We start from the raw sequence: 11,622 nt of genomic DNA on the forward strand, positions 1-11,622 counted from the left end.
TGTATGGACTCGAGCTTTGTTCTTTATTTCCCATTAGTCTTTGTTCTCCAGGCGTGACCAGATGGCCATCTGAAGGCTTTCTTTTGTTGACTTTTCAACCAAAGGGCGGGCACTGAGCCACACTGCCTGGTTTAGTGACCTCACATGAACACAGACTTGCCTCTTTTTGTCAACCTTGGCACTGTGTGGAACCCAGGGGTGAACTGGGGCTAGAGACCAAGATTTGGGAAGGGAGGGACAAAGGAGGGATGACAGTAAACACGGCACAGGACTCTGCGTAGATTAGTGCAAGGGAAATGATATGCTCCGAGCTCAGAGGATGGGACAATGTGTGGGCTACATCTTGCTGGGCGGGTGAGGTTGAAGATGCTCCTGAGGGAGGAGGGGGTGTGGAGAGTGGGGAAGGAGAGGGGAGGGAATCTTTGGGGGGCCCATGCTAAGGACACACAATCAGGCAATCTTGGTGACCTACTTATTTATGTCTTTTTCCAAGACTTTTAGATCAAGGAGAGGTGGGAGTGTTGAACACTTAACCCACCCCTATTCCTCTTTCCCGCCCCTGTACCTCTGTCCCCCCATTCTATACTTCCTGGACCTACATTTAAAGCTTCTCTGCACTTCCTCCCAACAGCGGGCTTATGAACAGACAGCCTCTCATCTCTCCTTACCATCAGGTGTCCCTTGCTTTCCAATGACTTGTGTATGTGGCAAAAATGAGGAAGCTGACACCTTCTCCACTAGAGAGGGCTAGTTCATAATTTAGAATAAACAACCCTTCCATCTATCAAGAGAGCTAATGGGAGCCAAGGGGAGAGCAGTGAGGTGTACAGATGCTTATTAAAATATTTCCTTAGACAATAGGTGGAAATGAAGAGTTGAGTTTGGTTTGAACCTGTCAACCACACTCCAAGAGCCCATTCTGCTTCCTAGCTCACTTTGCTTCCCACAGTGGCATCAGAGCTACTTATTCCTTTAAAAAAATAATAGTTTATTGATTTTTAGAGGGAGAGAAACACCGAAGTGAGAGCAAAACATCAATTGGCTGCCTCCTGCATGCCCCCTACAGGGGATCAAGCCTGCAACCTGGGCATGTCCCCTGACAGGGAATGGAACAGGCAACCTTTTGGTGCATGGGCAACGCCCGATCAACTGAGTCACACTGGCCAGGGCAGAGTTACTTATTCTTACTAAAGCAGCTCAGACCTTGATAAGTGAAGTCCCATTTGCACCAGGATATAAAGGTGATCCCTCGCAGCCCACACACTTCCTGGGTACCTGGTTAAACCTAGAAATTGTAGTAACTGTTGCATGGTAATTGGGGAGTGAACCGAGGTAGAGCTTAAGGGAAGAGAAGCAGAGGAACAGAGAACCTTGCCTGTGTGTGGTCAAATTGAAATGCACCACCTTGGCTGGCAGTGAATGTGCTACTTACTGATGCTTCCTTGTCCCAACCTGGCCCAGAGGGGGTGAGAGTAACCAGGTTCATACTAATTCCTGTGATCCAGAATGCCCCAGGAAAGGCAGAAGGTCTGTCCAGTTAGAATAACCTCTCATAGAAAATCCTGACCCCCAGTAGGCTTGGGCAGACAGACATGGCTTACTAATTGTGAGGCCTCAGTCGGGTTATTTTTCCTCTCGAGCTTCCTCAGCTCTACCGAAGTGTCTGAAGGCTTTTAACGGGGAGTCAGGAGTCTGCTCCAGCCAAGACTTACTCAAGTTCCTTAGATCCAGGGTAAATTTCAGAACAACTTCTGAAATAGTTCCCCTTCTAAACAAGTAAAGGAACACAGAATCTTAAAAGGGTGCTCTCAAGAATCTTACTGAAGAATCTTATAAAGGCAAAGAATAAGGACTATTTTGAGCAGAGGAAATATTTGGGAACCCCTAGGATTCATGGAGAGCATTTACAAATAGGCTGGTTCTTTCAGTGATGTTTCACACTTGGGGCTAGAATTCCTAGACAGTTGACCCGGAGATTGAGGGGACCCTACTTTGGGGTAACTAGAGTTAAGGAAGAGATGGGGCCTGGTGAGTATAAAAGGCTTGTGATGGTGCTCGCTTTCTCAGCACATATACTAAAAAATTGGAAGGATAGAGATTAGCATGGTCCCTGCATAAGAATGACATGCAAATTCGTGAAGCGTTCAATATTTTTGGACACAGACAATAGTTTGGTGAAGGCCAAGGGAGGGGGAAGTGAGGGTAAACAAAGGAGAGCAAAGGGCAGGAAAAGGGGGACACCTTCAATTATGTCAACATTAAAAACGTTTAATAAAATTATCTAAAACAAAAGGCTTGTGATGATGTTTTAAACTTCTAGCTATAACTCTGGACAAAACACATCAGAAAATGTAATCCTTAGCATACAGCAGGTGCTCAATAAATACCTTTTTGGAATGAGTAAATGAACCAGTGGAGATTTCAACCAGGTGACACAGCGTAAGTAGTTTGAGAGCAAAAAAGGGGTCACAGTAGAGGCCAAGCAGGAAGCTACAGAGAAAAAGAGATCTCAGAGTATGTCTCGTTTTCAAGAAGCACATTCTTTCCAAATTTCAGTCCACTAGAAACACGATGATGATGGCAATGACAGCTGAGCCAGCCACTTCCCCTTCCTATTTTGGTGTTGCCGAGAGCAAACTGCACGCATTTGTTCAAGAACTGACGGACAGCCTGGCACGACTATGCAGCGTATCCCACAGTGCAGCGTGGGGGCTAAGGATGTAAACAGGTATGAGATTTCAGAGCATTACGAGGTCAGACTTACTGCTGTTTAAAACAATTAAGTGCTTTCATTTGAACATCGCAGCTGGATTTAAAGGTAATACTGAGAAGCAAGAAATGCGATTGAAGCACAGCCACAAAAATCATTGAAACTTAAGTACCAATATGAGTAGTTTTTCCAAAAGTACATAAAAATATGCACTAGAAGCTATTTGGGAAATTAAAGAGGAAATGTCGCAAGGTGAACATCTTCATGCGTGTAGGGCAGCATTCTCAGAAACGGTGTACATTTGTTACATAAAAATATGCACTAGAAGCTATTTGGAAAATGGGAAAATTAAAGAGGAAATGTCACAAGGTGAACATCTTCACGCGTGTAGGGCAGCATTCTCAGAAACGGTGTACATTTGCTTCCGTGCAAGTCCTGTCCCATCGTCAATATACAGAACAGTCATCACTACTGTGATCATACAGACAATTAAAGGACCCAGTGTAACACTGAAACTCAGCTCTCAGCTCTTAGCGTGTGGTTACTCAATCATGGTCAATGTCAGTAAAGCAGTCACAAAATTTAGCCTTAGTTAAAAAAAGATTCAGTGGCCCTAACTGGTTTGGCTCAGTGGATAGAACGTAGTCCCCAAGGACTGAAGGGTCCTGGGTTCGATTCCAGTCAAGGGCATGTATCTCGGTTGTAGGCTGGATCCCTGGCCCTGGTCCGGGTACATGCGGGAGGCAACCAATTTATGAGAGATAGATATTTTTCTCTCGTTTCTCCCTCTTTGTTCCACTACCTCTAAAAATCGATGTAAAAATATCCTCAGGTGAGGATTAACAAAAGAAAAAAAGATTCAGTGTCAAAATCAATGAGCAAATATTGAAGATGAAGCTATGGGCATGAGGACTAATATTGACCCCTGCCACCACCTGCTGCTGTTAGGGTTTCCCGAGGCTACGTCAGCTGAGGTCTGAAACCCGACTACTCCAGCTTCCCACTGTGGTGTCCCTTTTCTTTTCCTCTCTATAAAAAAATCAATAAAATATATTTTAAAAAAAAGATTCAGTGTTGTCCTAGCCGGTTTGGCTCAGTGGATAGAACGTAGTCCCCAAGGACTGAAGGGTCCTGGGTTCGATTCCAGTCAAGGGCATGTATCTCTGTTGCAGGCTGGATCCCTGGCCCTGGTCGGGGCACGTGCGGGAGGCAACCAATATATGTCTCTCTCACATCGATGCTCCTCTCTCTGTCTTTCCCTCTACCTCCACTATCTCTAAAAATCAATGTAAAAATATCCTCAGGTGAGGATTAACAAAAGAAAAAAAAGATTCAGTGTCAAAATCAATGAGCAAATATTGAAGATGAAGCTATGGGCATGAGGACTAATATTGACCCCTGCCACCACCTGCTGCTGTTAGGGTTTCCCGAGGCTACGTCAGCTGAGGTCTGAAACCCGACTACTCCAGCTTCCCACAATGGGGCTAGAGCCCACTTTGGTGGTTGTAGCTAGGAGCCAGTTCAAGAAACTTTCAAACTCAAACCAGGCCCCTTTCATCAGAACAACAGCCAGTGGGTCCGGGTGGTGGTGGGGAAGTTATTCCGCCCCAAGAAGCAGCTTCACTCCTTAGGCATCTCTGCCTGTTGCAGGCTGGATCCCTGGCCCTGGTCGGGGCACGTGCGGGAGGCAACCAATTTATGAGAGATAGATATTTTTCTCTCTCCGTCTCCCCCTCTTCGTTCCACTATCTCTAAAAATCAATGTAAAAATATCCTCAGGTGAGGATTAACAAAAGAAAAAAAAGACTGTAGTCATTGTGATTCATCATTTAATAAATCATATAACTCATTCACTAAATAATTTCTCTCTTTTTACTGGTCAAAAGCCATTTGCTGATAATACAAGGCTACGTCAGCTGAGGTCTGAAACCCGACTACTCCAGCTTCCCACAATGGGGCTAGAGCCCACTTTGGTGGTTGTAGCTAGGAGCCAGTTCAAGAAACTTTCAAACTCAAACCAGGCCGCTTTCATCAGAACGACAGCCAGTGGGTCCGGGTGGTGGTGGTGGGGAAGTTACTCAGCCCCAAGAAGCAGCTTCACTCCTTAGGCATCTCTGCCCTACCTCTTCCAACCTCCAGGGGGCATTAAGTGCTCTGTTTCGGAAGAGCAATAGGGCAGCGCGTCACGACCAGAGACCAGGAAAAGTGAGGCTGTTCTCTATGATAAGAGCCTCCGGGGATGGCACACTCAGGGGTTCTTCTCTTCCCTTCCCATCCTGTGCTGACCTACTTAGCAGGCACCTAATCCACGGCCCCCCGGAGGTGTCTAAGACATCCAGGCAAGAGAAGACGCAGATGAATCAAAAGCAGGGTTTATTTTCCTACCAAACCCCCAATCCATGTTCCAGCCAATGGATGCAGGGTTAATCAAGCCCCACATAGACTCTTAGTAAAAACAATTATAAATTTCTACAAGAAAAAGGTTTTTAAGTTCCTAGGCATTGAGGAACAGATGAAAAAAAAATCACATATTGAATGGTCTGCGCTTTCTTTTATGTATTCACACGTTCCCTCCCTGCTGCCTCTTCTGCGATGAGGTCCTGATGACAGCTGTGCAGCTGCACTGACAGTCCTCCTCACGCCCCTCTCTGGTTCTCTAACCTCGTATCCTGGTGTGCTTTCAGCTTATAATCTCCAAGCACAGCTGGCAAGATCTGAATGAAAGTCTTCAAACCTCGAGTGCCTCCTATTTGCTGGGCACAGAGTGGGTACTGGGCAGTGATTCGCTGGTTCAGGGAACGGAAATGGGGCCACAGAGGCGAGGTTTCCTCCCAAGCAGCAGGCGGGTGTTTGCTGGGGATTCAGAGAACCAGTTTCTCCTCTACTTCTACCACCTGGGTAGGTGCAGAACACAGGCCCTAGGAACGGATGGGGTGTCTCTTCCGACAGGTGCTGCTGTGGGAGAGCCAAAAGCAGTTTCTAAACAGCTGAGAAGTTTGTTCCACAATCTACATAGTGATGTGTCTCCAAGGAGCTCTGGGTCATGTGGCCAATGTACGAAATCTTCACTGAAGTTCTAGGAAAAAGAAACCAAGGAGAATTAATTCTGCTTTTGAGATGAAATAAGAAAAATTACCCAAATAATTTCTTGCAAACTCAGGCAACAATATCCATGTGTCCCATACACATATTTTCATGGTTATGCAACCAGAAACCCAGAGAGTCTTTCTACATCCACCAAGATGCTGTGACATTCTAACTGAATGAAAGTCTTCAAACCTCGAGTGCCTCCTATTTGCTGGGCACAGAGTGGGTACTGGGCAGTGATTCGCTGGTTCAGGGAACGGAAATGGGGCCACAGAGGCGAGGTTTCCTCCCAAGCAGCAGGCGGGTGTTTGCTGGGGATTCAGAGAACCAGTTTCTCCTCTACTTCTACCACCTGGGTAGGTGCAGAACGCAGGCCCTAGGAACGGATGGGGTGTCTCTTCCGACAGGTGCTGCCGTGGGAGAGCCAAAAGCAGTTTCTAAACAGCTGAGAAGTTTGTTCCACAATCTACATAGTGATGTGTCTCCAAGGAGCTCTGGGTCATGTGGCCAATGTACGAAATCTTCACTGAAGTTCTAGGAAAAAGAAACCAAGGAGAATTAATTCTGCTTTTGAGATGAAATAAGAAAAATTACCCAAATAATTTCTTGCAAACTCAGGCAACAATATCCATGTGTCCCATACACATATTTTCATGGTTATGCAACCAGAAACCCAGAGAGTCTTTCTACATCCACCAAGATGCTGTGACATTCTAAACAAGCATTTCTCAACTGGGGAAGATTTTACCCCACACAGACTTCTGGCAATGTCTGCAGACATTCTGGGTTGTTACAACGGAGGAGGGGAGGTGGTGTTACTGGCATCTGGTGAGCAGAGGCCAGGGATGCCATTAGATATCCTACTATGCACAGGAAAGCACCTACAACAAATAACTGTCTCAGCCAAAATGTCAATAGTGCGAGGCTGGGAAACCTCACTCTACACCAGGGGTGGGAACGTCCAGCCCTCTGGCCGTATAAGACTCGCAAAATCCTTTGGTCCAGCTCTGCCAAGGCATTAGGGTGAGTTAATTAAATGTTTGACCAAATATAGCAGACTAATTTTTAAGTTGATAATTTTGTATGGCCCTCGAATGATGTTATAAATACAGTAGGTCCTCGGGTCTACGGCGCCACATAACGCGATTTTCGCCGTAAGTCGGAACCCACCTACATAAGCACCTACGTCACTCACATGGAGCACATACACAGCAGTAATGAAGTGAAACAGTAAAAAAAAATTTAAAAGAAAGAGAACAATTCCTGGCCTTTACTTGTGGTAAATACAGTAAATAATAAAAAACATAAAGCACATATGTCCATAACGTAGAAAGGACGGAACTTTTTTTTTTTATAAATAAATGGGAGATGGCAACGTAACCACGAAACGACGTACGTCGAGTCCGACGTAACCTGAGGACTGTCTGTATCCAAATGGCCCTTGGCAGAAAAAGGTTCCCCGCCCCTGCTCTACACTCTCCTATTTCAAACGTCTGCAGCAGACCCTTGTCATGGTTCTAGGAGTGACCCTAAAGGTCCATGATATGTGGTAGGTAATTTGCGTGGCTAGAGAGACAGTCTGGCCAAATGCTCAGTACTTACACCTGGAGGAAGCTTTCTGTTCTTTACTAGTCTCGTCAGGATTCTAAAGGGATCACAGAACTAGACCTTGTTTCACAGAAAACATTATACATCTAATTGTTCACCGGGAGTCTGGGAATTCGTGATGGGGTTTGGACACGGCATCCAGAGGACACCAAAAGTTTACTCTATCTGTGCCTGAAGGCATAGGCGCCCCGTCCCCTCTCTGGCTGGGTGCCTTGTGGGTCACACAGGCTCTCCTGCGCGGAGGTGGTGAGCTCACACAGCCTCATGGTCCAGACTCAAATACAGAGGCCGTGGAACAGGAAGGAGAGCAACGTACCTCATAAAGATCACTATGTTGTGCACCTGGATATCGGGTAATGTGCAGAAGAAGCTAACAAACAGCAAATATAGAAACAGTCAGTTTAGTTAAAACAAAACAAAAAAATGAGCAACAGCAAAAGAGTACGGAGTCACACTGTCAAACGGAGGGACAGTCAGCCCTGTCTGGGCGCCTCCCCTCCCCACACTGGCTCTCCTGACCTCGGCGCTGCCACGGCTGACTGGTTCCCAATCCCTAGTGTCCTTGCATCCTCCCACACTGAGATACTCTGTTTTTTCAAACCCATCATATAAATGCTGAAGCTTGGAAATGTCTCTAGTGGCTTAATGTTCTCTTTTAGATATTCCAGCACTTCAGTCACACAGCTAAAAACACATCCTCCAAATAAATCTCAAGACAGCCAAAGTCAGGGAGCCAAAGGCTGAGCCTTAAGGCAGGACCAGCCCCAATCAATCAACTGAGCACAACTTTAAATCCCTTTCATCCAGCGGAGAACACAGAGAGAGAACAGCGTCCTTACTACACATAGGAAAATGGTCCTCCCATCTCCGCCTGCACCAGAAAGTCCACCTGTAAAGAAAACACCAGAATCGGTCTGTGGCCAAGCAGGACTGACACAGAACAATACTGTCATTAGCATCTAAAGACCTGGGACCATCCTTCCATCTCAGACACACGTTTCCCTAAGACTGGCCCTCACACAGACTATGTGCCCCTAACAAATTCTTCCCGCCTCTTCCCTTCGGAGAGGCCAGTGGACCTCAGACTATCATTTTGCCTCATCTTGATTTGTACCCAATTGCTTTCTTTTACATATTCTTTTGTTCCTCTAATATTTAAATGCTAGCTGATTCCCCCACCCCCCTTCTAATTTTTCATAATTACAGAGCTCGCCAGGTCTTTCTCATCAACCAGTTCTTATAAGTGGAAATGAGAGGAAAAAGAAAGTAAAGAGGCTATGGCATTCCCACAGCCTCCACTCTTCTCAGGCCTATGGGGTGAGGACCCTTAAAAAAAAACCAGCATACCAGTTGCTCACTCCGAGGCGGAATGAGAGAGACGTTAGTTGTCATATATGACCCAACCACTGTGTTCATGTACTGAACTTGGCTGGACAGGCTGGTCACTGCCACAGAGTAGAAGTTGGAGTTCCTGATTTTCAGGGTGGCCTGCATCAGGGCAAGGGAGGGAAGAAGTGTAAGTTTCCTGGGTCTGAGACATGCAGGTACACAACCCAGAAAGGGAGGCCCTAAGTCTTACCTTGATGGCGAGGATTACAAGGGAGTCCTGCTTATTAAATGTGACATTCATCATTCTGATGCCGTCATCATCCACAAGGACTGAATGTGGAAATAGGAAGAAAGCCACCAAACCAAATGCCAGGAGGCACAGCAGGACAGACAGGAGGACATACTGCTTGCTGCAAATGACACAGCACATGACCCACGTGGGTAGTCAGATGTCAAGGTCCAATCGGTTAAGATTAAATGCACAGCCAGGACTGACGGGGGCAGGGACAGGAAAGGTCAAAGGGCTAGGAACCACAAACCAGGCAAGAATGAGTGCAGAGGCAGAAGCCTTTGCTGTTTGCAATCTGGGAAGGGACGCTGAAGAGGGGAGCTGTGTAGACAGAAACATTTTTTCAACCCCCAGGACACCTCTGCTCCAATTCCTCCCAATCCAGTTCCTTCCCTTGGCCCTCAGAATGTTTCTAGCTTCAAGTTTCCTCCCCCAGATGGTGATGAGGGAAGAGATATCTTCCTTGAGCAAATAGTATTAAAGGAAATGGAGGAATTGACAAGAACAGATAAAAGTTTTCAAAAACTGGCATTTATATGTATAAAACGGGACCAGGGATAGAATTAGGTATTAACAGGAGAGAGGCAGGTAACTCACGTTCTCTGAGGGCGGAGTCTCTGATCACTGTGTGGGATCAAGGCCACCAACTCATTTACTTGCTCTATAAAATAACCAAACAATTATTTTGCTAAAATAAATCTCACGTTAGCAGTACTTGCCTTCGCATCGCACATCAGCCTGTCACAACCTATACTTGTTTGGAATTAGACGTAGATTCGCATTTTGGGTCTAATAACGAACTAACTCTATTGAGAGTGTCACAAATTACAAAACATGTATCAGTGCTGCCAGGGCAGTGACGTGGAAGTTGAGAAATCTAGGGTCCGAGACATGCAGGTACACTACCCAGGAAGGGAGGCCCTAAGTCTGGCTTTCCGGCATGGCCTTGGGGAAGGCATTACCCCTTCAGGCCACTGTCTCCTCACCTCTAATATGAAAGCTTTGGAGGAGATGGTTCTTACAGCTCTAACCTTTGTCATGATCTAAAGCTGTTATGACTTCCTGGGAACCAGCTTCGTGACATATGACTCTGCACCTAATCCAGGCTCCACTCCTGAGCATTTGTTTTTCTCTCCCCACGTGATATACATATTTTTCAGATCTTAGGTTGTTAATGATTCACCATCTGCTCCCTTGAAAAGAAGCTTCCACGGAGCAAAGCTGTTCCAAGTCTTACAAGTGACAACAATAAAGAAACGTGCCTGTCAACAAATCCCACAATGCCCAGCAAACTGTGAAAGAGACAACCACAAGCCCAAAGTGGAGTCACTTGTGCTGAAACCCATGACAGTGAACCCAGACTTAATACTTGACCTAATTACAGTTTCAGACTTCTCCAGGAGTGTAATCTTTTTCAGTCAGTCTGGAATTTTCTGGTCATGTGGACCCTCTTCATCCTCTCCCCACCCCCACGAGCAATCCCCTTTCCCTAAAACAATCCTTTCTTTTCTTTTGCTAACAACTTTCCTGTTCCATCCAGTTTCTGCCTATAAAAGCATCCACACTGTACAGCTCCTTGGGGCTCCGTTATACTTGGGATGCCGCTCGATTTATGAATCGCTCACTAAAGCCAATTAGATCTTCAAATTTACTCGACTGAATTTTTGCTCTCTAACAAAACCAAAAGTTCCAAGCCAAGGAAACAAAGAACCAAAGAGTGGAAGTGAAGAAAAGAACGGCTTTCAAATACATAAGGAAACCAACAGAAGTTGTGGAACCTGCCCCAATGTATGGGGTCAGCTGATGGCTCCTGTTCAGGGCACCATCTACCACTGTGACATTCCTGCCCAGAGTAAAGGCTCTGTCTGGGAGCAGAAGCCCTGTGGGTACCTCGGGATTCTCAAAGGTTCTCACCTGTGGGAATGTAGCCTGTCCCTTGGCACGTGAGACAGGTGATGCTGTCCCGCCCCGTGAACTCCACATATGGGAACTGGGCAATGGCTTCTTCCTGCTCCCGTTCGTCCAGCATATCCTCTCTGTCATCTTTCTTTCGCTTGTGGGAAGGAGGGCGAGCAGAGGCGGAATGCTGAGACCCCATGGCCAGGGTGTGCCACCTGGGTCATGTCCTAGGGGGCGAAGAGTCCAGGTGGGGCATGTTAATGGCCACACTGCACAAGGAGGGAAGAAACCGAGAAAAGGGAAAACACAACAGTGACCAAACTGCTGTTCTCCGTGTGATCCCAAACACCTGTACAACTTCTCCCGCGCCTTCGTTTTGTAGCAATGCTCCCCGCCCCGCTCCGACCCCTCCGTGCAGCTGGAGGGACTGGTCGCCTCCGCCAACCTGCCCAGCTCCTCGCCGTCCCGGGACTCGGGGCACCCCAGCTCCCACCTGGCCCGGCTTGGCCCCTTCTCCGTCTACTACTGCGAGCTCTGTGCCCTCCTCGAGAAAACCTCCGCAACAAACAACGGACACCAAATTAATGGCCAGCCTTAGAGATGCGCCCACTCGCCTGTCAGCCCACGAGGCGGGCTCAGGTCACGCCCCCTGGCGAACAGCGACGCTCTGAGACCACCCGCCCCGCCCAGCAGGGAGCGC

At 47.0% G+C, this 11,622-nt stretch overlaps 1 protein-coding gene and 1 long non-coding RNA gene across 7 annotated transcripts; one reads left to right on the forward strand and one right to left on the reverse strand.

Annotated features, from left to right (window-relative positions):
* Positions 1-3,429: 3,429 nt before the first annotated feature.
* LOC106728006 lies at positions 3,430-5,571 on the forward strand. The gene is made up of 2 exons (XR_001364235.1): positions 3,430-3,684; positions 4,632-5,571. It is a non-coding gene; the product is annotated as an uncharacterized LOC106728006 (long non-coding RNA).
* On the reverse strand, positions 5,067-11,616 carry TMEM106C (transmembrane protein 106C). 6 transcript variants are annotated; one of them, XM_005877385.2, is made up of 9 exons: positions 11,537-11,616; positions 10,938-11,149; positions 9,621-9,684; positions 8,985-9,144; positions 8,753-8,893; positions 8,245-8,294; positions 7,722-7,775; positions 5,990-6,331; positions 5,067-5,444 (listed from the first exon to the last, which is right to left on the reverse strand). In XM_005877385.2, exons 2-8 carry the CDS (start codon positions 11,119-11,121, stop codon positions 6,235-6,237), a joined length of 750 nt encoding a protein of 249 aa, XP_005877447.1. In that variant the 5' UTR covers positions 11,122-11,149; positions 11,537-11,616; the 3' UTR covers positions 5,067-5,444; positions 5,990-6,234. The 6 variants fall into 6 exon arrangements, with proteins under 6 accessions (XP_005877447.1, XP_005877444.1, XP_005877446.1 ...); XM_005877382.2 differs by having other exon boundaries at positions 10,938-11,191; XM_005877384.2 differs by lacking the exon at positions 11,537-11,616 and adding an exon at positions 11,416-11,530.
* Positions 11,617-11,622: the final 6 nt, after the last annotated feature.

Source organism: Myotis brandtii, unplaced genomic scaffold, assembly GCF_000412655.1.
Source record: "Myotis brandtii unplaced genomic scaffold, ASM41265v1 scaffold517, whole genome shotgun sequence".
In the NCBI taxonomy this organism is placed as follows: Eukaryota; Metazoa; Chordata; class Mammalia; order Chiroptera; family Vespertilionidae; genus Myotis; species Myotis brandtii.

What these genes read in the sequence shown, in the direction of transcription:
- TMEM106C (XM_005877385.2), bottom strand. Translation starts at nt 11,121, where the DNA reads ATGGGGTCTCAGCATTCCGCCTCTGCTCGCCCTCCTTCCCACAAGCGA. An exon ending in CGCCTCGGAGTGAGCAACTG is followed by an intron (nt 8,295 to 8,752) that starts GTATGCTGGTTT and finishes TTTTCTTTACAG; the next exon opens with GTGGACTTTCTGGTGCAGGC. An exon ending in AACATAGTGATCTTTATGAG is followed by an intron (nt 6,332 to 7,721) that starts GTACGTTGCTCT and finishes TCTTTTTCCTAG; the next exon opens with AACTTCAGTGAAGATTTCGT.